This window comes from Falco rusticolus, chromosome 3, assembly GCF_015220075.1.
Source record: "Falco rusticolus isolate bFalRus1 chromosome 3, bFalRus1.pri, whole genome shotgun sequence".
Taxonomy (NCBI): domain Eukaryota; kingdom Metazoa; phylum Chordata; class Aves; order Falconiformes; family Falconidae; genus Falco; species Falco rusticolus.
In genome coordinates this window covers 115918092-115942330 of record NC_051189.1, presented here as the reverse complement: position 1 = coordinate 115942330, position 24239 = coordinate 115918092, and the positions used below count along the sequence as shown (strand labels likewise).

The following is a 24239-nucleotide window of genomic DNA, read 5'->3' as shown; positions in this document are numbered from 1 at the left end:
GTGTGTTTTATGTCCCTGTTCATCACTGGTGGTAGGTGCATGGACCTGCCCAGGGCACCGGCACCAGGGCGACATCCCTCCATCTCGCAGGACGCGCTGCGCTGATGCCTCCCGACAACGGGATGCGTTTCTCAAGACACTGCCTTGTGTTCAACCTTCCAAAATCATCCATCCTGAGCTGCTTAGATGCTAAAATACATTGGTGGGTTTTTTTTGCAAGATTTCACATTCTCTTTGTGGAGCTTTTGAGCCCCGATGGTGTTGCCCTCATCCAGATGGACAGCAGCTTTGCTTTTATTTATTTTTTTTTCCTAAAAAATAGCTGTGCATCAGCCCGCAGCATGCAAACCGCCCTTGCCCTCCAAATTTTCAGGATCCAGGTGGTTTTTTTCTTTTTTATTAACCGCTGCTGAAACGACAGCTTGTGTTCTCCTTGACCGTTAAGATGGACGTTCCTTAAATGTCAAAATCTTTTTGCTGAGGTCCTGATCTCAGGCGTGATCTTGGCCCCGTCACAGCCCAGGTGACAGCTAAAAGATGTTCCCTGTGTTCTTCCTCCCAAGGTGACCCCCTCTGCGGGCAGCAAGCTGAAGCGACCCACCTTCCACTCCAGCCGGACCTCCCTGGCTGGGGACACCAGTAACAGCTCCTCACCAGTTTCTACAGGTGCCAAAACCAGTCGGGCAGGTAAGTGAGGTGCAAGAACTGAAAAACTCCTGCTGCCACCTTTGTGGTTGCTGAAATTGGCAGAGAAAATATTAAATATTTCGGGAGGGGGATGCCCACCGTGGTGTCCCTGCCTGGGAGGGAAGATGCTGCAGCAGTTCGGCAGCTCAAGGGCTTGCTGCTGCTTCATTAAAAGCTCGGGAATTAATCCGTCCTGATGCTGAACCCCCTGTTTCAGGGGTGCTGGGCGGGTGGTTGAAAGCAACCACAGGGGTGCTGGGGATTTGGGTGCTGGGGGGGATGCGGCTGGGGGACAAGCATCTTCCTCATCCTCTTCATCCGCCCACCGCTGGGGCTCTCGGTTTTCCTTGCAGATCCTAAAAAAACAGCCAGTCGTCCCACCAGCCGTGCCGGGAGCCGTACTGGGAGCCGGGCCAGCAGCCGTCGGGGGAGCGACGCCTCGGATTTTGACCTGCTGGAAACGCAGTCGGCGTGCTCGGACACTTCGGAGAGCAGCATGGCTGGCGGGCAGGGCGGCTCGCGCCGGGGGATGGCCAAACCCTCCAAAATCCCAACCATGTCCAAGAAAACAACCACTGCCACCCCAAAAACTCCAGGCCCTAAAAGATAATACTGTACCCATGCCCTCCCGGGGGGGAAAAACAAAAAAAAAAAAAACAAACAAAAAAAAAACCACACCAACCTGTGTCCAATTTTTAACCCTGCTACATACATTGGATGTATATTTATTCTAAATGGGAGAAACTATATTGTTAAAAGTGTAAAAGAAAGTTGTGTTATGAAGCTGCCTTATTTGGGGGTTGTTTTGGGTTTGGTTTTTGGTTGGTTTTTTTTTCTTTTTTTTTGTAAGTTACTATTTTCATGTGAATATTTATGTAGATAAAAATTGCCTCTCGGTGACCCCTGTTCAGAGAGGGGCCTGGAAAAACTGAAATGTGGGAGAGAAAGAAAAAAAAAAGAAAAAGAAAAAGGAAAAAAAAAAAGAAAAGGAAGCAAAAAAAAAAAAAGGTCAAGATGTGAAAGTGTAAAGAAAAACTAAAATATAAATAGGATTTCTGCGCGGTGCAGGGTGTGAACCTGCTTTATCTTTTAGGATTGTTTCCTAAATGCATCTTTATAAACTTAACTTGCTGTCTCAGCAAGGTAAATTATATTTAAAAACAAAGACCTGAATCCTGCAGTGTTCATGGAACTCTCTTTTTGTAAATCACAGATACCTCAACCAGAGAAACATGAGGTGAGGGGACTTGGGGCTTATGTTTCCATTTTTTTAAAGCTATGTGGTTTTACCTGAAGAAAGAGGAGTTTGACTTAATAAAATTTGCACACACTACAGCGAAGGTCATGACGATTGCTGTCTTGAAAATACTGTCCCGACAACTTCGTTTTTAAAGAACAAACAAAGGGGTGGTGGGTTTGGGGGGGTGGGGGTGGGGGGGTCACGCTGAAGCTGGCCGGAGGAGAGCACGCTGGTAAGATTGCAGTTCTGGATCACTCGGATACATCCCTTAGTGGTGGTGGGTCCTATGAATTAAAGGATTCTTCTGGATTGATGGCTTAAGAGACCAACCCAAGGTGTTCGCTATTTATCTGCATCTCTCGCTCTTCTTTTCTTTTTTTTTTTTTTTTCCTATTTATTATTTAACTGGTCATTCCACTTCCAACCAGGCTGAGATTGATGTGACCTCTGCTCCTAGAAGAAATCTGGACTTACACGCACAGTTGCTTGTCCTTGAAACGAGTCTCACCAGCACACTTGCTACAAGTCCTGTCTGGCTTTTGTACGCTACTTTTTCTTTGTAATTAAATCAAACTGACCAAGTGACCAGGAGACGGGCCAGGGGCGGGGAGAGGGCTCTCCAGAGCTCCTGTATTTATTGAATATTGTTCCTCTCCGGCTCTGACCGTGTTGCTGTGTGATTCTCTCAATTGGTTGAAATTGAGGCAAAACTGAAGCTCTACCAATGAATTGTTTAAAAACCAGACAGATTTTTGTATTAAAATTGCTTGCGGTAATAAACAATCTTGCCTCCGACTTTATTCCACGGTGTTAAGCTTTTTAAAGTACGAGAGCTGGCGGTGGCCATGCCCACCGGGTGTCCACACACAGGTGCGAGCAGGGAACCCCCAGTCCCAAAATTAAAAGGCTCAGGGGGGTGGGTGCTCGCTGGTGAGGGTGGTCGGGGGGGATGAGGACGCGCTGGCAAAGCGAGTGCCCGCCGGTGAGGATGCTGGCTGATGAGGGTGCCCGCTGGAGTGGGTGTTTGCCGGTGAGGGGGCCTGGGGAGGTGCTGGCTGTCGGTGAGGTGGGTGTTCAGTGAGGCCAGTGGCCGTGGGGGTGGGGGTACGGGGTGAGGACCCATTGTGGGGAGTGTCCACGGGGATGGGTGCTGCCAAATGGGTGAGGGTGGATGCACAGGTTGGGTGGCTATGGGAGTGGATGCTCATGGGGTGGGTGTCCATAGGGGTGGGTGCCCATGGAGTTGGGTGTTCATGGGGTTGGGTGCCCATGGAGGTGAGCATCCCTAGGGATGGATGTCCATGGGTTTGGATACCCACACAGGTGAGCATCCCTAGGGACAGGTGCCCATGGGGTTGGGTCCCCATGGGGTTGGATGCCCATGAAGCTAAATGGGTGAACATCCCCAGAGATGGGTGCCCATGGAGGTGAGCATCCCTAGGGATGAGTGCCCATGGAATTGGGTGCCCATGGGGTTGGGTGCCCATGGGTTTGGATACCCCCGAGGCTGAGCATCCCTAGGGATGGGTGCCCATGGGTTTGGATACCCCCGAGGCTGAGCATCCCTAGGGATGTGTGCCCATGGGTTGGGATACCCACGAGGGTGAGCATCCCTAGGGATGGGTGCCCATGGGGCTGGGTGCCCACGAGGCTGAGCATCCCTAGGGATGGGTGCCCATGGGGTTGGATACCCACGAGGCTGAGCATCCCTAGGGATGGGTGCCCATGGGGTTGGATACCCACGAGGCTGAGCATCCCTAGGGATGGGTGCCCATGGGGCTGGATACCCACGAGGCTGAGCACCAGCAGGGGTGGCTGCGCACGGGTTCACGTGCCCTGCGCCGCTCCCCGGGGCCGCCGGGCAGGGGGTGGCCGGGCCGTCCCGCAGCCGCGGCCGGGGCGGCGCCGCCGGAGGGACCGTCCCTTTCCCTCGCCCCGGCGGGGCGGGCCGTGCCGTGCCGGTGCCCGGGGCCGTGCTGCAGCGCACCGGGCGGGCGGGGCGGGGGGGCGGGGGGGGGGCCGGGCGGCGGCGGTGCCATGGGGCCGGGGCGCGGGGCGGCGGCGGGCCGGGGGGGGGCTGGGGGCCCTGGCGCTGCTCTGGGCCGCGGCCGTGCTGTGCCAGCTGGGCAGCGGCAGCGTCCTGCGCCGCCGGTTCCACGCCGCCGGTTCCCTGCAGCGGCGGCTGAGCGGCGGCGAGCGGCGGGACGTGCAGCGGGAGATCCTGGCCGTGCTGGGGCTGCCCGGCCGGCCCCGGCCGCGGGGTCCCGCCGCCGCCCGCGCCCCCGCCGCCGCCGCGCCGCTCTTCATGCTGGACCTGTACCACGCCGTGGCCGGCGAGGAGGAGGCGGAGGGGGAGGAGGAGGCGCCGGTGTCGCGGCCGGTGCTTACCGGGCTCAGCACCCAGAGTCCCCCGCCCGGCAGCGTCGTCAGCCGCGCCGACACCGTCGTTAGCCTCGTCAATATGGGTGAGCGGGGACACCGGGGACAGGGGGGGCACCGGGGCGTGCGGGGATACCGGGGGACCGGGGGCGCCGGGGCGTGAGGAGATACCGGCAGGACCGAGGACACCGGGGACACCGGGGCATGCGGGGATACCGGGAGGACCGGGGATACCGGGGGGACCGGGGGCACCGGGGCGTGAGGAGATAACGGGAGGACCTGGGATACCAGGGGGACCGGGGCTACCGGGAGGACCGGGGCGTGCGGGCAGGGTCTAGACAGCTTTGGCAAGACCGGGGGCACCGGAGCAGACCGGGGCACACCGGAGGGCCTGGAGCCTGCAGAGGCACGGAGCCGCACGGGCAGGATCCAGGCGGCTTGGGCAGGACGGGGTCGCACGGGGGGACCGGAGCAGACCAGGGCGCACGGGCAGGACCGGAGCCTGCGGGGGCCCGGGGGGCGCAAGGGTAGGACCGGGCACGGGGGCGGCTGCCGAGCCTCGCACAGCGCAGAGCCCCGGGGGCTCGGGGTCCTCGTCCGCAGCGCCGGGGGGGCACGGGGGGCACCGGCAAGGCCCCGGGGAGTCACCGTGGGGACACCGGGGAGGCACCGGGGAGCAGCACACGGCGGGACAGGGCGCACGGGGCTGCGGGCGGCCACGCTGCCAGGGCTGGGCACAACCCGGAGCCCCCCTGCCAGCCCAGCCCGACCCCGACCCACACCCCACTGAGCAAAGCTGGTCCCTGGGCCGGCCCTGGCTGCGGGCAGGGCACCGTGGCCGTGTACCGACGGCTCCGAGCATCCCGCCATCCTGGGCTGCTTCCTCAGCGCATCCCTGCCCAGAAGAGCCCCTTGGGCACAGAGCTGAGCTTAATAACCACGGGTGAGGGGCTGCGAGGGACCCGGTGGTATGAAACCCGGCTCCGCTTCAAAAAAGGGAGCTGGGGAAGGGGAAAGCCATGCAGCAGGGTGGGCTGAGGGCCATCGGGCTGGGACCAAGCTGAGTCAACTTGGTGAGCTTGTCCCAATCAACCGGATTGCTCCCCCCAAACCCTATCTCCATCATATCGCAGCGGAGGGAGGCTGGAAAGCACCATGGGATGAGGCACCCGTGTCGCCCACCCTGCACTCCCCATTTCGGTGGGCGCCCATGAGCTGGTTGTGGGGTGAGCAGGATGTGCAGGCAGGCCAGCAGCTCTCTCGTGCCAGCAGCAGGGTGGACCGAATTACCCGCGGTGGTGGGACACTGAATCACAGTTCAAAATAAAATCCTCAAGGTTGCTAATTATTGCTGGAATCCCGTCCAGCTGGTTACTGAGCAATGCCGGGCTCCAGCCACCGTCCAATTTCCAGGCAGTTGCATGAGTGGCAATGCAAGCAGAGCTATTTCCAGCCAGCATCCACGGGACCACGAGCACTCAGGGTGTGAGAGGTCCCCGCACGAGGGCAGGCACCGGGGTGCCCTGAACCTAGCAGGATGAGCAGGCCAGGCACTGGGATACGGACTGTTCCTCTGCTCATTGCTTTAAGGGGTGTTTGGGGGTCCGTGTCCAGGCATGAGGCTTTTGGGGAGCATCTGGGCAAAGGCTGGGGGATGAGGTGCAGGACAGGGGGTGTCAGGAGGCACAGAGCAGGGGAATGAAGGCAGTGGATTGATTGACATTGATAATATGCAGCTGTGGCCTTGCTTCAGAGGCAGTGGGTTGATTGACGTGGACGATGTGCAGCTCTAGCTCGTCCCTGCAAAGGGGTTACATAGCCCTGAGGAGTGTGGGAGAGGAGGCTGGATGAAGCAGGGAGAAGGAGGTGTGTGGTCTGGCCTCTGGAGGATGGAGAAACAGCGTGGACAGTGGAATCTGACCCACGGTAAAGCCTTGCTGCAGCTTGCTAGCTTTGCTTGTGCTGCGACAATTGGTGCCCTGTGTGATGCTGGAACTGACTGGGACTCAAATTGCAACACTGGCCCATGAGCTGCAGATGTGGCTGGTGTCCTGGGCTTGGGGACATGTCCCCAGGGCAAAACTGGATTTGGCTGCTGCACCATGGTGTGCCAAAGGGAAGGTGCCTCACCATGGCACTGCTGAGGACCAGGCAGGCAGGGTCCTTTCCCCTCTGCACCCCTCCAAGCCCCCCAGTGCTCTGAGCATGGGGAGAAACCATCACTGGAGAGACCAGGCAGGGTGGGGACCTGCGCCCTCGGGAGGAGGTGTGGGTGAGGGAGGACTCTGGAGGCATCTCCTGAGGCATCTCCACCTGTTCTTACATCCTCTGTACTGTGTGTGGACGTAAAGAGGCCAGGGAGCTCCCTGGGACTGACCCTGCTGCTCTGGGCAGTGGTCAGGGTGCCCATGGGCTTGGGCACCCACCTCCTGTCTAGAGCCCTTGGGAGTGGGCGGGCCTCAGTGTCCCAGTTAGCTGAGCCTGGACAGGCAGATACTGGGGCATCAAGTCCCAGCTTCCCTGAGCCCTTAAAACAACCCAAAAGCACCAAAATGTGCTTTAAAATGGCCAGGTTAGATGGCAGCCAGGGTGGGACGTTGGGGGAGGCTGGGGAGCCGCCTGGGACACATCAGTGAGGGGTGCTGGTGCAAGGGGTTCTGATGCAGGGATGCTGGCACAGGCTGTTGGTGCAGGGGTGTCGGCACAGGGGTGCTGGTGTGGCGGTGCTGGCACCGTTCCCCTTCCCAGTGCTCCTAGAGCAGCCAGGAGAGTTGGGGAGCACAGCTCCAGCCTTCAATTTGAATGGCTTTGATTTCTGCGGCTTTATCAGGCCCTTCATGTTAATGAAAAAAATTTTTGTGGGAGAAGGCTAGCCTTCATTTGCATGCATAATTTGCTGCACAATTACCCTGATGGGGCATGCAAATGGGCAAAGTCAGTGCTCCATTGGGCACTTGGACCTCTTTGCTCGCAGCCACCCTGCGTAGCCCTGTGTGAGCCAGGCCGGAGCGCGGCTCCCAACGGCACACCTTTTTCCTGGGAAGGGGGAACGGCAAACCTCCCCAGCGCACAAACACGTCCTGGTTTGGGCGAGCAGGGAGCCCTGCCTGCTGGCCAGGATGGGTGGTGGGGCTGGGGACAGCAAGGGGCACCGGGCGATGGGCACCTGCGGTTGGGGTTGGTGCTGGTGGATCCACCCGTTGCATCCTGCTGAAGATAAACCCCTGTCTGAGCTGCCCCGTGCTATTTCTGTGTGCTAACTGGAGTCAGGTGGGATGTATTTTTAAGCCTGAGGTAAGGATGGGCTTGGAGGTTTCTTCTCGGCCAGGGCTGAGCCACCAGCCGTGAGTCACGGGGCCGTGCAGGGTATAATCACGGAGCAGAGAGGTTTGTAACGGGAAGGTGAGGAGGAGGAGGCTGGCAGTGCCGCAGCGTGCCCAAGCCCCCTATGACCGCCCCTCAGCCCCACACGTGTCCTCCCTACCCCTCCCCGGTGCCCACCACTGCCTGGGATGTGGCCAGACACCCCCCATGACTGCTTTGGATGAAGCTCTGCCCCTGGCCGGACATCTTTCTGGCAAACCTTGGCTTCAGGGAGGGGTGCCAGGGAGCACCGGGGGAGGAAGACAGGGCACCTGTGCAAAAATAGCTGCAGTGCCCCGGGTGCTGCCAGGAGCCATTAGTGTGGGGTGAGAGATCACGGCAACCTCTTTAATTTATCCAGGGAGTTGGGGTGTGCTGCTCTGCTCCCCACACTTGGCGGAGCATCACCCACTGCCGGCCTTGGCACTCATGCGGGCACCCGCCTTTGCCCCCACACAATTACCACTGAAATCCAGCTGCTGTCAGCAGCAGGGTCAGGATTTCCCCACTCCTGACATCATTTTGCAGCCGTTTGCACCTCCTCTTCCTCTGGGCATCCACAGCGGCTCCGCCAGGAAGCCCAGCACGGCTGAGGGACACATGGCAGCATTTTCCAGCAGCGCGGAATGAGCCAGGCTGAGGTGTCGGTGCTTTATCCGCAATCCCCGTGCGTGTCGGAAACGGGAAAAACTTTGCAGATAAAAAATCCCATCTGGCTGCTTGTAGGGCTGGGGGTGCAGGGGGGGGTGCAAGCAGGGGGTGCTCAGTCCCGTGTCCCACAGCTCCTGCTGTTCATCCTGGGAGAATGGGAGAAGCAACGTAGGAGCCTGGCAGAGGCTCGGCTGCGTTTCGCAGCATTTGGGATAACTCCTCTCCCTGCTTCAAAAAGCCTCGGGAGCTTATTTTTTCCTGCTTGCAAGCGAAGGATAGCATCTTCCTTGCATCTCCTTTAAACCTATTTTAGGATTGAGAGCACTTCATGTGGTTGAATATCCTGGCATTTCCTTTTAATTTAGTGTCTGAAATGATCATGGGGACCATTGCGAGCAGCCCAGGACCAGTAATTATGACTGATGCACAGTTTATAGAAACAGAGAAAGTTTACAATGAAAAAGTGCAGCTAAAAATAACCTGGGGAGCAGGACGAAGGGCAGGCGGCCCCGTCACCCCATCTCTGGGAAGAGATGGGGAGTGCACTGGGGCTGGGAGACACAGCAAGGCTCAGCCCAGTCAGACCTGGGCATCCCCTGACAGGGGTTGCATGGCCCTACGGCCATTTATATATATTTATACATCATATAATTTTTTTTAATATTTTTTTTTCGGATGGGTGAGAATGCACAGCTTAGTTGTGGCGTTCAGCTTTGGGGAAAGATGCAGCAGCTCTTAGGGGCGAGCGGGTAAATGCCAAAGGAGGGGGCAAGGAGAGCGAAGAGCTTGGGTTGGGTTTTTTTAGTGTGTCTCATCCGCAATCCGGATAATCCGCCCACAGATAATTGAGGGTTGGCGGTGTGGCTGAGTCAACCCGCCTCAAATCAATAGCAGGTTCCCAGGCACGCCAGGCTCCTGGCCGGATTGGGGCGGGGGGGGGGGGGGACCCTGCGCACCCCCCAGCAGTACTTTAGCACCCACTTTTCCACCTGGGCGAAAGGTGCTGGGTGCTTTTGGGATGCGCCGCAGGGTTGTAATTTTTGAAGCCGTTTATCATTTTGCCAGCAAACAGGGTGATATTGAACCGTATCCAACCTGCTGGTCACCAGCCCCGTCCCCATCGCCCCCCTCTGCGCACGACCCCGGTGTCGGCACGGGAGAGGATGCTTCACCCTTGGTCCTGCCCTTCCAAGGGCAGAATCCCCTTTTCTGCTCTGACGCGGCAGAGGAAGCGGGGATTCCTCCCAGTCTCTCATCCCAAGTACCAAGCACCTTGCTATTAAGTCCAACTCACTTGGTTCAAGGCGCACAGCTAATGGCCTTCAGACTACTCCGTCACCTCCGCAGCACACAGATGGGAACGTTTCATAACAAAGTGCTGCTTTAGCAAAGGTTTTCACCCTTCTCCGGGGCTAAAAATCACCCTGGGGTCTTTTTCTGTGTTGTTGGGTCCTTGTGACCACCTTGGCTGGGCCACAGACCCCTCCCGCCCTTCCCTGGGTGCCAGCCCACCCACAGCATCACTTTGCTGAAAACGCTCGGTGAAGGTCACGGTGATTCTGAGCTGGTGTTGGGGCTCACCTGATGGCAGGGAGCCAAGGGGGGACCCATGAGATACCCAGGTGACTGAAAATACCCAAGGGGACACCGTGCTGTACCTGGGTGTCCCCTGGACCGACCATGGGATGTCCTGCTGGGGGGGTTGTCAGAGGAAAAAAAAAAAGAAGAAAAAGGGGAGATGATTCTTAACCTCCATGGTTGTGTTTTTGGGGGGTTAAGGGTTTTGCAAGAGCTACGAGGTGTTGGTGGCTTCGGCAGCATCTTTAATGGTCCAGGAGTGTTAAACCATCAGCGATGGGCTGGGGGGAGACAGGAAAAGCAGAAAAGAGCCCGAGGGGCTGCAGCAGGGGGGGGGGGGACCGGTGGTGTCCCCCCGAGGGGGTGCAGGGGCCGGATCCGGCTCCCCACAGCATCCTCCTGGCCGCAGCAGGAAGCCTCTCTGCATCCGCCCCTGCCCGCCTGGCCCCGGGCTTTTTTTATAACATGGCTTGTGGTGAGCCCAGTAGCTGGAGGGAATGTGGGGTTTTAAAAAAGAAAAAGGGAAAAAAAAAGAAGAGGAGGGAGGGAAAAAAAAAAAAAACCCAAACCAAAACGTGGATGCATAATTAAAATCTCAGTGTTCAGTTTGGAGGGATGCGCCACACTGCTCCCCCCATATCAACAGTGATGGCAGCTTTATGGTGCTTTAAATTTGGAATATTTTTCCTCCAAGAATCAGTTAAAAGTTGCATTGGAAAACACGCGGTTTTATTTATTTAATGATTTGTTTGTTTTCTTTTTAAAACTAAGCACCAGGTCAGAATTTTTTTTATGTTGCTTGTGTGCCTGAAGCAGGAGGAGCTTTAATCACTTTAATTATATTCACTCATGGCGGCTTGGAATATTTTTAAAGAACAATTTGAAGAAAATAATTACATATTAAAGAAACTGTGTGGGGCTGCATAAAGAAAGACGGTGGCAGGTTTTTTTTCTTTACAGATTTTAAAAAAAAGATTTTTCCTTTCCCAACGTGCACTATATTTCTGTGGAAAGTAGGTATTTCCAGAGAAAAAGAAGGGTTTATTTTTACGGAGCGGTGACCTGACAGTCCCCCCCCTAAAGGGTTAGGCTGGAGTTCCTGACATTTGCAGGTGACAGGGACCTGTGGCACCCGGCAGCAGCCCCGGGTTGTCCTCGATTTTTGTCCTTCCAGCACCTGCTGCAAGAAAACCCCCAATTCTGCTCCAGATGATCCCACCGATCCCCAAAATTTGGGGGTTTGGGTGGGTTTTTCACCCTTTGGAGAAGCGCAAAGGGCTGTAGCCCCTAAAGCACAGCACCAGGGGCAGCTTCTCCGTGCCCCAGCCGTAGCCAAGCGCTGATGCTTTTTAATATATATTTATTTTAATTAATAGATTAATTATTAATTTAAACATTTTAATAATTTAATTATTATTTAGGATGGGAGGCTGGGGGATTTACAGCAAAATAAAGTCAGGGTGGATGTGTGCCAAAACAGAGGGGTGGTACATCAAAGTTAAAACTCGTGGGAGAGGAGAGATGGGAATTTGCAGCAGCAGCCAAGAGCTCGGTGGGGTGAGGAGCCCGGACCCAGCAGGATTTGTCCCCACATCAGGTCAGGGAGGGGCTGCAGGCTCAGAGCAGCCCGTCGGGGTGGCTGGTGGCATGGAGAGGGTCTGGCCCAGCCCTCCCTGACCCCTTTGCTCCGCAGTCGAGCAGGACCGGGATATCTTCTCACCAAAGCCCTACTGGAAGGAGTTCAGATTCGACCTGACACAGGTGCCCACGGGCGAGTCGGTGACAGCCGCTGAGTTTCGCATCTACAAGGCACGGAGTGCCGCCCGCCATGCCAACAACACCCTCCATGTCAGCATCTATGAGATCGCCGCCGAGCACTCCAACAGGTGGGGGGATGGGGATGGAAACAAGGATGGGGATGGGGACAGGGATGAGGATGGAAACAAGGGTGGGAAGGGGATGGGGACGGGGACAGGGATAGGGATGGGGATGGGGAGAAGGATGGGGATGAGGATGGAAACAGGGATGGGGACGGGGACAGGGATAGGGATAAGGCTGGGAAGGGGATGGGGACGGGGACAGGGATAGGGATGAGGATGGAAACAGGGATGGGGATGGGGACAGGGATGAGGATGGAAACGGGGATGGGAAGGGGACGGGGATGAGGATGGAAACAGGGATGGGGACGGGGACAGGGATGAGGATGGAAACAAGGGTGGGAAGGGGATGGGGACAGGGACAGGGACGGGGACAAAGATGGAAACCAGGATGGGGACAGGGACAAAGATGGAAACCAGGATGGGGATGGGGACAGGGATAGGGATGGGGATGGAAACAAGGATGGGGATGGCGATGAGGATGGGGGTGGGGACAGGGACAGGGATGGGGATGAGGATGGAAACAAGGATGGGAAGGGGATGGGGATGGAAACAGGGAGGGGGACGAGGATGGGGACGGGGACATGGATAGGGATGAGGATGGAAACAAGGATGGGAAGGGGATGGAAACAGGGAGGGGGACAAGGATGGGGATGGGGACATGGATAGGGATGAGGATGGAAACAAGGATGGGGACAAGGATGGGGATGAGGATGGAAACAAAGATGGAGATGGGGACGGGAAGGGGATGGGGCCCTCCCACAAGCACCAGCCCCAGCACTTGCCCTTCCCACCACCATACAAGTGCTGAGGGAAGCAGCACCACTGCAGCCGGCTGTTCCCACACGTTCCCACCAGGCAATGCCACACCCCAGCTTTTCCCAGGGCAGCTGCCAGGGTGCCACCATCATGTCCAGCACAGCCAGAGGCACCAGGAGCCGCCGTCCTGTCCCTGCTGTGCTGGGACCTGTACAGACACAGGCACCGAGGAGTCATTTCCATGAATTATCCCTGGTGCCGATGCCCCTTGGGTGCTGTTACTCACCTGCCTCCCCCCTTCCCCCCATTTCTGCAGGGAGTCTGACCTGTTCCTGCTGGATGTCCAGGACCTGCGTGCTGGGACCGAGGGCTGGCTGGTGTTTGACGTCACAGCCGCCAGCAACCACTGGTTAGTGGATCAGAAATACAACCTGGGGCTGCGGCTCTACGTAGAGACGGATGATGGTAAGCTTGCCTCACCTCCCCGTGCATTTGGGACCAAATCTCCAGGATCCAAAGTCCTCTCATCTCCCCCCTTAGTGCCACAGCAGGCGGTGGGGGGGTTCCTCTCACTGCAATTTTAAATTTCCAGCTGGGAGGGACAGCTCACAGCCTCAGTCAGCTGGGTTTGCAGGCAAGCCCTGATGATGGGGAGGCCTCCTTCATGTTAATGGGGTTCCTGGTGAGGACTGTAATAACCCCATTAACACTTAATGAACTCCCTACCTGGAGGGATCCTCATCTCTGTGCCGGAGGATTAACCCTCTTCTCACCATGGGATCAAATCTGCTCCAAAAGTGCCTTTTGCAGGTGCTCGGGCACACAAAGAGCATCTCCACTCCCATGGGGGAGGTGAATGCCCCATCCATCCCCTTCCCTCCCAGCGCCCGAGGTTTCCTCCCCGGTGGTGAAAGGGAAGATCAGTCATTGGGTTGATCCTTGAATTGCTCTTCGTGACCATCACGTGGTGGCAACGTGCAGGATGAGGCCACCCCGCCTCTGTGAGCTGCCCACTGCACAGCAACAGCCGAGCAGGAGCGCCACGGGGGGGGGATATCCAGCCTCTTGGGATGCCGAAACCGCAGCTACCCTCTGCAAATTTCCAAGGAGAAAAAAAAAAAAATCCCCTTGCTTTAAGAAAATGAGTTCATTCTGAGAGCAAACCCGTGCGTGCTCCCATCCTTGCAGGGCACAGCGTCGACCCGGGCTCGGCGGGGCTGCTGGGGCGCCGGGGGCCCCGCTCCAAGCAGCCCTTCATGGTGACATTTTTCCGAGCGAGCCCCAGCCCCCCACGTGTGGCACGGGCGGCCAAGCCCCCCAGGAGGCGGCAGCCCAAGAAGGCCAACGACCTCCCACATCCCAACAAGCTGCCAGGCATTTTTGGTAAGAGCTTTGCGGGGTGAGAAGTGGTCCCTATGGAAAGCGCCGGGCTCTGGTGCTGCCGTGATCGAGGCACCTGCTGTTAGTAGGGCAGAAATCCCGGGTTTGGTCCCGTGCGAAGCGGAGTAAAGAGCTGTGGGTGTTTTTGGGGAAGACTGAGGTGGTTTGTGGTTCAGGAGGTACAGTGGGTCTGGGGCGATGGTGTCTTGTGGGGTATTTGGGATACCTGAGTCTTGGACTTTTTGCATCATTGCCCTTGGCATTGAAGCCACCCTTGGAGAGCATCACCCCAGGAGGGTGTCACAGCCCCAGGAAGCCACTCAGGCAGGAGGGATGCAGGAAGCCCCAGCTCTCCCAAACCCATTTATCTTGGAACACCCTCGATGGCAATTCCTCTGTGACAGAGCTGGGATTTAGCCCTTCCCAGGATGAATCCCCCAAACGAATGGATGCAGTGCTTAGGGCCATGGCTTAGTGATGGATTTGGCAGTCCTGGGTTAACGATTGGACTTGATCTTAAAGGTCTTTTCCAACCTAAACCATTCCATGAATCAATCCCAATGTGGGAGCGTGAAATTTCAGGCCAGGCTGAATCTTCTTTTCCTTTCATGCAACAACGGAGGTTCCACTTCTTTGGCTCTTCTGGCCTAACCCCGACAATACAGGCTGCTCATCCCACCCTGGAGTGGGGGTGGCTGCAGCGCGGGGGTGGGATGTGGGGTGCTGGCACCACAGGGCTGATGCTGCCTGTCTCCTTCTCCCACAGACGATGTCCACGCCACGGATGGGCGGCAGGTCTGCCGGCGCCACGAGCTCTACGTCAGCTTTCAGGACCTTGGCTGGCTGGTACTTGTCTACCGGGAGAAGTAAATGTAAAAAAATAAAACCACCATCGCTGTCCCCACTCCTGGGCTCCCTCCCAGCCCAGCTTCTCCTGCCATGGTGACCTGCAGTGGTGTGAGCAGCGCGGGGCAGCCGGGGGGGGTCCCGCAGCCCCATCCCGGGAGCTGGGAAGGCAAACGTGAACTGCCACAACCCCAAATCCCACCGGTGACCCCAAACAGCTCGTGGCTCAGGCTGGAAAAGCCCTTGCTGCTGGCATGGCCACCCAGGGAGGAGCCGGTTGGGTTGTTTTTGCAGGTGGGGAATAGATGAAGGGGCACTGAAAGCGTGAAACCCGTGGTGTAACTGGTGTAAACCCTTTTTTGCAGGACTGGGTGATCGCCCCGCAGGGGTACTCAGCCTACTACTGCGAGGGGGAGTGCGCCTTCCCCCTGGACTCCTGCATGAACGCCACCAACCACGCCATCCTGCAGTCCTTGGTCAGTGCATCCCGCAGTGGCATCCCATGGGGGTGCTGGGGGCTTTGGGGGCCGGTCAGAGCCCAGCGGGTCCCGCTGGAGAGCTGGATTTGGGGCTGGGTGCGCCTGGCTTTGAGAGCGTTTTGGTCGGAGGGTGCAGCTCAGCTCCGGCTCCCGATAAAGCATCAGTGGGCTCACACACATCTGGGCTCACCGGGAGGTGCCGAAACAGCAGTTCAGGACATGGATGGAGGGACGAGCGTGAGGGCACACTGGCTCTGCCATCAACCTGAGCCAAAAGGGTGTAACGGTGGAGGATTTGTAATTCTGGAGCTCCTCCACCTCTTGATTTGCTGACGCGATCCTGCTCAAGGTTAACAGCAGCGGGAGAGGGGCAAAATGGGCAGGTTTTTTCCAGGTTAATGGCACCCTCCCCTTGCAGCAGGCTGGGGTGCAGGAGCAAGCCCGGGGCTCGCAGGAGCCCCCCACTGCTCCCCCCCAGCTGGTGGGCAAGGGCAGTGTGTGGCCCGTGCATCTTCTCCCCGGCCACGTGCGCGGGTTTCATCCAAGGCTCCAGATAGCGCCGCTGCAGCTCAGCGCCCAAACGTTGGGCTCAGCATATTCCAAGCAGGAAGGCTTTAATGCCCCTTTTTTCCCAAACCCACCCGGTGCTTTAATTTCTGGAATTTCCTGCCCTGTAAGTGTTTGATTTCCCAATGGCGGAGTCACACCGGCTCCGGTGTTCGCGGTTAATTACAGGGAGCGCCGAGTCCTCAGCCCAGCCTTTGAAGGCATCGCCTGGCGGGGTTTAATTTTTGCATTAACTAAGCTGCCAGAGGCCCCATCCAGGGCTGGGCACGATCCTGGCAGCGGCAGGGAGGGGTGCCCTTACCCCCGCCACCCACCCATCACCCCTAAACCCAACGCTCTTCCCGAAATGGAGCCGTTTGGGCAGGACGTGAATCACCTGGCAGCCGGATCTGGTCCTTCTGGGAAGCGCCGGGGCAAAGGCGGCTGGGGATCCGTGCCAGCCCCAGCCTGCGCTGCAAATAGCAGGGTTTGAGAGCAAAAACACCGGACTTCCGAACTGGGAGAGCTCGGCTGCCCCTGCAATAAATTAACCGCACATGTCGGGTAAGGGCAGCAAGGGCTGCGTGCGCTGAGCAGCCTGTGAGCCTCCCCGCTGATGCTGTACGGCAAAATACCAGGATAACCTGTGTCCCAAGCAGGGAATGAACGAGCCGAAGGAGAGCAGTGTTCAGGGAGGTGTTGTGCACTGAAGATTTTCGTGCGCTGTGTTAAATGTGGGGTGGTGCTGAGCCCTGCAGTATCGCTATTCAAACAGCATCCAGCTCCCCCACCCGCACAGGAGTGAGACCCATGATTTATTTTTGTAGCCGTTTTCCTATTTACAGGAGAAAAGGGCCCAGAAGTCCCAAATAAATGAAGGGGCTGCCTGGCCCACACAGTGCCACGGTGCCCAATCCAATATAAACTGCAGCAAAGCCTGCCCAGCACTTAGAATAAATATTTTTGCAAAAAAAGCTGGAAATAATCTCCCCATTCACCCAGGTTTTTTGCAGCTATGAGCTGGTTTGCTGCTCCTTTTTTTTTTTTTTCTGCATTGGCCAGCACTCACAGGTTCCATCCTTCCCCCAGGTCCACCTGATGAAGCCCGAGGCTGTGCCCAAGGCGTGCTGTGCCCCCACGAAGCTCAGTGCCACCTCCGTCCTCTACTACGACAGCAACAACAACGTCATCCTCAAGAAGCACCGCAACATGGTGGTGAAATCCTGCGGCTGCCACTGACGGCCAGGTCCCAGCCCGATCCCACCGGAGCGATGGGATGCTGCTGCATGCAAGGAAGAGGAGCTTTTACAGGCTGCATCAGAGCAAAGTTCATTAATAATAATAAGTAATAAAAAGAAATCCCTCCCACCCCTTCCTAGAAGTGGATGTAAATAATATAAAACTTTTATTCTCTTACCGCACTTAATGAGACACATACATATATATATATACATAGGAAAGAGGATTTGTGGCTGGTTACATGTTTTCCTCGTGGCTGATGTTTTTTCCCCTCGTGCTGCTGGTTCCCAGGCTGCTGCAGTCGCTGGTGGAGGCAGTTTGGGCTGAAGGGTAACTAGGACGAGGGAAGCAACATCCAGGTTGCTCTGGGATTGAGCTGTTTCTAACCATCTCCAGCTAACTAACCCACCTCTACCCAGCGCTTTTAATTCCCTTCATGAAAACACCCTCAGCCAGTTAAGCAGCTGGCTGACTAACCCGCTCCTGTTTACTTAAAGTTCACAAAACTCAGCCAGTTGGGAAAAAAAAATGTTAAAAAAAATCCATATTGAGCTATGACACTGTTATAAAATAAACACCTAGTTCAGAAAGTAAACACCTAGTTTCTCTTGCTCTTTGTTTTTTAATAAATGTCACAGCACAGCAGCACTCTGTTCGGCGGATGGGATTTCGCAACGAATAAATATTCGGGATCGGCTAAAATTGCACCTATTTGCTTGAAAACTAGCCCTGCCAAATTGTGGTGATGTGAGTTTTAGGTCAGGCTGTGTCCCCCTGGCTGGGACAGTGGCTGCGCTCACCGGTGGATGCATCCCAACAGGGCTGTGACCACACCGGCCCCGGGCAGCTTCCCTGTGCTATTTGCACAATTAAATTACTTATTTGCTCGGATTTTAAAAGAAAAAGCCTTGCCCTGTTTCTCAGCTCGGGTACCCGCGGAACCTTGCATCACTAGACAAGTAACAAACCTGGCTTAGCTGAATGCAAAGGAAAAAAAAATCCCAATCAACGCACCAAAGTAAGAAAGAGCTGCTCCCTGCAGATGCCTGGCTTCCCGAGAAAAAGTCTCACTTCTTTGGAAGGATTTTATCTGCTAATTCCCGATGAAATCCAGCTCAGGATGGAATTGTGGCTCCGTGTGACACGGTCCCTCTGCAGAGAAAGCCCAGGGCTTCCCTCAGCTTCGCCACCGAGGTTCAGGTGTTGCTGGAGGTGTCTGCAAGGACTGTCGTCAAAACTTCGAGATTTAAAGGACAAAAGGAAGGGGAATGCTGGGCTGGTTTTTTTCAGGTACCACATCTGAGTGCTCCCCCCTCACCTTGTCCCAGCAATAGGGCAATGCACGACCCCCAGTGTGGGAAACAAGCAAGTGAATAAAAGCATCCCCATGTCCACTCCGGAAAAGCACCACCCCTGGTCTGTGTGACAAAACCCCAAATCCCCAGTTACACAAGCACAACCCTTCCTCCCCACGGACACACATTCCCAGAAGTACCCAGTGCCATCATTTCCTAGGAAATCCCAAATCCATCACCTTCCACCCACGCCGTTACCTTCACGGTGCACAGCCAGAGCTACCCACTGCTGGGAACTCTAAATGGATGTGGCCATCCCGCTCCGCAAACCAGTTTGGAAACTAAACTCCTTCCTACAGCCACATCACTTTTTTTTTTTTTTTTTTTTTTTTTTTTTTCCCCTTCTTCTTCTATCACCCAAAGAAAGGGCTTCTTCATTTCCTGGGACTTCTGGTTCCAATCTTATTCTCCCACCTGCACATCCCAGTAAATGTCCTTCCTCTCAGATGGAGAGGGAGTTGGACCAGGCTGGTTTCCCAGCAGGACAGCTGCCAGCCAGGGACATGCCTCCCTCTGCTGATGGGAACGAACACTACGAAGCCAGGGACACGCCAAAAAAGCCTTCAGGAAAGCCTGCTACAGAAAAATCACGATTGACTCCACTCTGCTCTTCTTGCCCTTCCACGGGCAGCTTTCCCTGGAGCCAGGATTTAGGCACTGGATTTGAGAAGATGAAGGCAAATGCAAAAAAAACCCCAAACAAACAAGAACCCAAAAAAGCATCTCTGCTTAAAAGCAAAGCCCATCCTCCGACGGTGAGCATTCAACAGCCAGGGGAAGGTCCTCAATATTTTTAAAACGAGGTTTTATTTTTACCAAACGTCAAGTCTTTCCAGCACACAGCAGCAGAGCCAGCCCTGCCCCGCTCGGGGGGCGCAGGCTGAGAAGCAATTTATCCTCGCGGGGGTCGGACCCCCCCAGCACTGTCCGCAGGCACCTTCGCACCACACTTGGCAGGGGAATTCCGACAGAAGCCGTGGGAGCGGGGCACTGCTGGGGGGTCGTGGGGCTGCCCCCACCCCAGCCCCTCCACGCCAGGCTCACCCCATCCAGCCCCCTTCCCAGAGCCGAGCTCACGGGCACTCCCCGCAGTCCGAGATAATCACCTTCTGCTTCGGTTTCCCATCTTTGGTGCCCTGAGCCTTTGGGAAAAGAGCAGCAGGAATTAAAGGCACGAAGTCCAAGGGCAGGAAGGAGGTCGGCTCTGCCACGACCCCCCTGCTGCCGGCACCTACCTCGATCTCCCGCACCACGTCCATGCCCTCCGTCACCTCCCCAAACACCACGTGCTTCCCGTCCAGCCAGTCTGTTTTATCGCAAGTGATGAAGAACTGGGACCCGTTGGTGTTTGGGCCAGAGTTTGCCATCGATAAGAGCCCTGTGACCAAAAAATGCCGTGTTACGGCTGGGGAGGGAGCGCGGAGCTTCAGCTTTGACCCAAACCCATTCCCATATCCTGCAAAACGCTCCTGGTTTTAGGAGAGCCTCTGAATGTTCAGCTCTACAGAAACTCTCGGAAACCAAAAATGTCAAAACACTTGCAAGCATGAAAGGGGGGAAGGGGTAGAGATTGCTCATCTATTTTCAGCTGCAGTAATAGAAAACCTGTTTGGAGATAAACCTGCTTGCTTTTTTGCTTTCCTCCTCTAAAAGCAAACAGGAGAGCAGCTCCAAAACACCTTCTCCATCATGCAATAGCAGAAATTAACGGTGCATGGATGGAGAGTGCACGACGCATTTCTGCTTGCTGAATGCTGGCAGCACACGATGATCTGACCACAGCAGATCACACCACAGCAGAAGCGTGTGGCCAACGTAGATTATAATTCAGGGTTGCTACTATCAACACAGTCTAGGTGAAAACAGCCCAAGCGTGGCCCCTGGAGGACACTGAGCCATTCTGCTCTCCAGCCCCTGCCCGAGGAGTCGGCTCTACCTGGCCCCGTGTGTTTGAGAATGAAGTTCTCATCATCAAACTTCTTCCCATAGATGGATTTGCCTCCAGTGCCGTTGTGGTTGGTGAAGTCACCGGCCTGGCACATGAACTGGGGGATGATGCGGTGGAAGCTGCTCCCTTTGAAGCCAAAGCCCTTCTCGTGGGTGCAGAGGCAGCGGAAATTCTCTGTAGGGGGGCAAGGGGGAGAGGGGTGAGAGCTGCGGCGCAGCTCGAAGCCACCCTGCCGGGGAGGCTGATCCTCTGCTCACCTACGGTCATGGGCACCACATCGGAGCGCAGGAGGATCTGCAGCCGCCCCACAGGTTTGTTTCCGATCTTGATGTCCATGTAAACCTGAGGGTTGACCCGGGATTTCTTGGCAGGAGGCTCGCCCTGGGCAGGAGTAGAAAAAAAAGCAAATTGAGATGACGTTCCTCTGCTCTGCCTCCAGAGATGGCTGGCCTCATGCTCTCAGCCGTGGGGACAGCAGGGATACAGACAGCTCCGGTTGGTTTTCCTACCTCCTGCACCTCTGTTTTGGGGGCCTCTGCTCCTCCCTCCTCCGTGTTCTCCTCCAAAGTCTTTCCCGAAAACTTCTTCAGCCAGTCGTCGTCCGACCAGACTGCACCAGCAAAAGGAAGGGTCAGAGCACAGGAACCGAACCGAAGAGCCGCACGTGAGCGCGCACACAGCTGCACGGCTCAGCGCTCAGCACGGCGCTGGCAGCAGGATCGCACCCGGCACAGGGGGGCACCCAGCTGGCAGCCGCCTACCCCACAAGACACGGCGTGCGGGGAAATGAGAGACAAAGTCGTCTCTTCTTCCTCCCACACGTCGCTGGGGGCTCACGGGCTGTTGGCTGCAACTAGCCCCACGCAGGGCAACTGCTCAGCCCGGCCCTGGCTCCATCCGCCTTTACAGATGTGGCCAGATGTGCAGGTAATTCTACCAGGCCCATGCGTGTGTGCGTGCCATGCCCTCTGTCAAAGGGCACGAAGGCAGTCAGAAGTGCAGCCAAGAGCGTTTCCACCCAAGGAATTTGGGAATATTTGGGGTTATTAGGTTATTATTTAGTTATTAGGATGCTGCTCAGATCCACAAGATCCCCAAAGAGGAGGCAGAGCACAGCTCTCTGCCTCAGGGTCTGGAAAGCAGAAAGGCTCTCCGGGGGCTGTGCTCCCTGCCCAGGCACCAACTCACCAGGCCTGGATGATCCTTCTTTAATTCGCATTGGTTTGGCCAAGTTCACACGGATTGTCCTGCCAAAGAGCTCGGACTCGTTCTACAGAGGCAAAAAGCACAAAACCCACCAACAGGTAAAAAATCTCCCTGCCCCCCAAGCCCACCCATCCCCACCCCCCATCCCAAGGTCAAACAGAGCCTCCCCCGTGCAGCCCCACACCATGCCGGGCTCCGCTCTGTGCCACGGGGAAGGCGGTGGAGCCCCGCAGCTCCGTGGGCGAGCGGGAGCAGCATCCATACCATGTTGTCAATAGCCGCCGCCGCATCCTGCCGGAAAAAAAAAAAAAGCAAAAAAAAAATCATTATCCTCATTTTTCCTCTCTATAGCTTTAAAAGCAAGGCTCAGCCAATAGGTGCTGCAGCATTTTGTGGCAAAAAATAAAAACCACGGCCAAAGGGCTGTTTTCCTAAACCTCAGCTCCCCCAGGGCTGTAGGAACGGATGGATCCTGCGTGAGCCGCATCCATACCAGTATCCGGGGCTCACCTCCCCGCACCCAGGGCGGCACATCCATCTTATTTAAGATGCTTTATTGTTTATACCGGCATCTGGGAGAGGAGAGACCTTACGTATGAAGCCCAGGACAAACTATAAGGCGACAGATCTATGCAGCCACTGGTGCTGAGGTCCAGGGACCGCAGGGAGCAGCCGGGCTGGCAGCGGCCCCGCTTTAGCCCAAAGAAAATGGGAAAAGCGGGAACTGGGAAGAGCCGAGCAGCATCTCCCGCTGCTGGAGAGTGATTCAAGGCTGGGGAAGTTATTCCTGATGCCTCCACCGAGCGCCGCGCCAGCCCGGTGCCTCCGCTCGGCCCTCGCTCACCTCCGCCAGCTCGAACTCGATGAAGGCGAATCCCCGGTGCTTCTCTGCGGGGGGAGAAGCGAGCGGTCACGGGCAGCCAAGGCACCGCGGTCCCACGGGACCCGGAGACTCCCCCCCGAGCTGCTGGGCAGGGGGTCCGGGCCCAGCCCCCCCCCCCGCCACTCACCCGTCTCGTAGTCCAGCGGGATCTGGATGTCGGTGATGTCCCCGAAGGGGATGAAGGCGGCGTGCAGCACCTTCTCGTCCACCTCCTCCGCCAGCCCACCTGCGGGGCGGCCAGCGGTCAGCGGCCCCCCCCGGCCCCGCCGCCGGCCCCCCCCGGCCCCGCCACTCACCCACGTACAGCACCCGCTTGGTGGCGGCCATCTTGGCCCCAGCGCGTCCCGGAACCGCCGCACGCCCTTCCGCGGGGGGGGCGGCCCGGGGGCGCTGCGGCTTAACGGAAATTCTACATGATTTACCCAAACCAAAGAGCATTTGGAGCCGGGACCCCCCGATAAACAGGCAGCTGCACGGAGCAGGCGTGTGCTCCGCCCGGGCAGGCGCTCCGGGGGGGATGCTCGCCCCGGCGGGGACGCTCGCTCCGGGGGGGACGCTCGCTCCCGCAGCATTACCGCCTGCTCCGTGCTCAAATAACACGTTTATCCCAAAAAATAGTTTCCAACGCATTTATCAACGCCACTGCCAAAAGGCGGCCACCTTTAGAGGATAAAATAGCAACAGAACTGTTACAGATTTGCTAATGGTTAGAATTAAATAACATTATTTATTTTATAAAATAATTTTAATAGAAATATAGAGGAATAGGAAATATATTTTAATGAAACTAGTAGTTGTACAACAAAGGCTGCTATGAAATCCTCTGTACAGCCCTGTACCAAGGCCAAGAACTGAGAGCAACCAAATGAAACAACTCACAGTTACCTGCCAAGAACTCATGAACTTCAATAATTGATATAAAAAAATTGTATGGAATAGGGACAATAAGTTAAGTGTAAACATATTTACTCAAAGAATGTAGGTATAGTAATTAGGTCATGTAACCATAGTTTGAAAGAAATAATGAAATAACTAATGAAAGGAGGAGTCCGTTTCTCTAACTTTTGCTAACAAGGGGCCTGTTCATAAGTTATCTAGAGGGAGCGACTAAAAGAAACAAGCAGAAGCAGCAGATGGTCGACAAGGACATGAATTATCTCAGACCAGTAAGAACACTGCAAACTTGCAAGACCATCACATACCAGGCAAAAGGTAAAAAGTACACCATGAGGAAGACCTTCGGCTTTCCTCCCAAAGACCCCTGCCCACAATTCTTGGAAGAATTTGCACGAGCACGAAGGACTGATAAGCTAATTAACATATGAAGCGAGAATATGTTAATGATTTTCAGGAAATACTATGTTTATGCATGAATGAGTTCTATATGAGGTGTCTGATTGTGAAGCTTGGTGTGCGCTGATCGTGAGAGGACTCACTCACACACCCGGCCATCAACAAAGCAGCGTCTGCTTATCTGCATCACATTGGTGTTGACAAGTTCTTCATTCTGAGATTTCGGTAACAGAACCTTTAAACATCCAGCTGGAAATACAGAAATGCACACAAAGAACAGCAAAGCTGCTCGATTCAAAGGCAGCCGAGCTCCCCCCCCCCCCCCCCCCCGACACTTCACTCAAAAAACACCCCCAGACCCTTCTGCTACATCACCGCTTGGCCCTCACCCCTTCAGACACTAACCAAACCCAACCTCGGCCTGCAACAGTTCTAACAGCTGCTTCAAAACAGTTACTATCTCAAATTAACAAGTAATAACTCAAACCACAATTTTACCAAATCATGACAACTGCCCATCAGCTTAATTC

The 24239-nt window shown here is 56.0% G+C and overlaps 3 protein-coding genes across 35 annotated transcripts in view; 2 read left to right on the top strand and 1 right to left on the bottom strand.

Moving 5' to 3' along the window:
* The window catches only part of MACF1 (microtubule actin crosslinking factor 1), a 146023-nt gene extending 143301 nt beyond the window's left edge, over positions 1-2722 (top strand). For 19 of the 33 annotated variants that reach the window (XM_037379891.1, XM_037379890.1, XM_037379905.1 and 16 more), the window contains 2 exons: positions 564-687; positions 1041-1297. In XM_037379891.1, coding sequence (XP_037235788.1) covers positions 564-687; positions 1041-1297 — 381 coding nt within the window. Of the gene's footprint in view, positions 1-563; positions 688-1040 lie in introns of all 33 variants that reach the window. The other 14 variants (XM_037379913.1, XM_037379907.1, XM_037379906.1 and 11 more) reach the window with 1 other exon arrangement.
* A 1258-nt stretch (positions 2723-3980) lies between these two features.
* LOC119145252 (bone morphogenetic protein 8B-like) lies at positions 3981-18018 on the top strand (the record flags this gene model as incomplete). The annotated part of the gene is made up of 7 exons (XM_037381546.1): positions 3981-4392; positions 11592-11784; positions 12851-12999; positions 13723-13917; positions 14681-14760; positions 15126-15236; positions 16875-18018. Coding segments are annotated over 7 exons (1290 nt in total), but the record flags the coding sequence as incomplete, so codon positions are not given.
* A 1149-nt stretch (positions 18019-19167) lies between these two features.
* On the bottom strand, positions 19168-22842 carry PPIE (peptidylprolyl isomerase E). Its single transcript, XM_037381545.1, has 10 exons — positions 22713-22842; positions 22544-22642; positions 22378-22421; positions 21798-21824; positions 21516-21597; positions 20837-20937; positions 20585-20708; positions 20316-20501; positions 19615-19757; positions 19168-19521 (listed from the first exon to the last, which is right to left on the bottom strand). Exons 1-10 carry the CDS (start codon positions 22741-22743, stop codon positions 19453-19455), a joined length of 906 nt encoding a protein of 301 aa, XP_037237442.1. The 5' UTR covers positions 22744-22842; the 3' UTR covers positions 19168-19452.
* Between the last annotated feature and the right edge of the window lie 1397 nt (positions 22843-24239).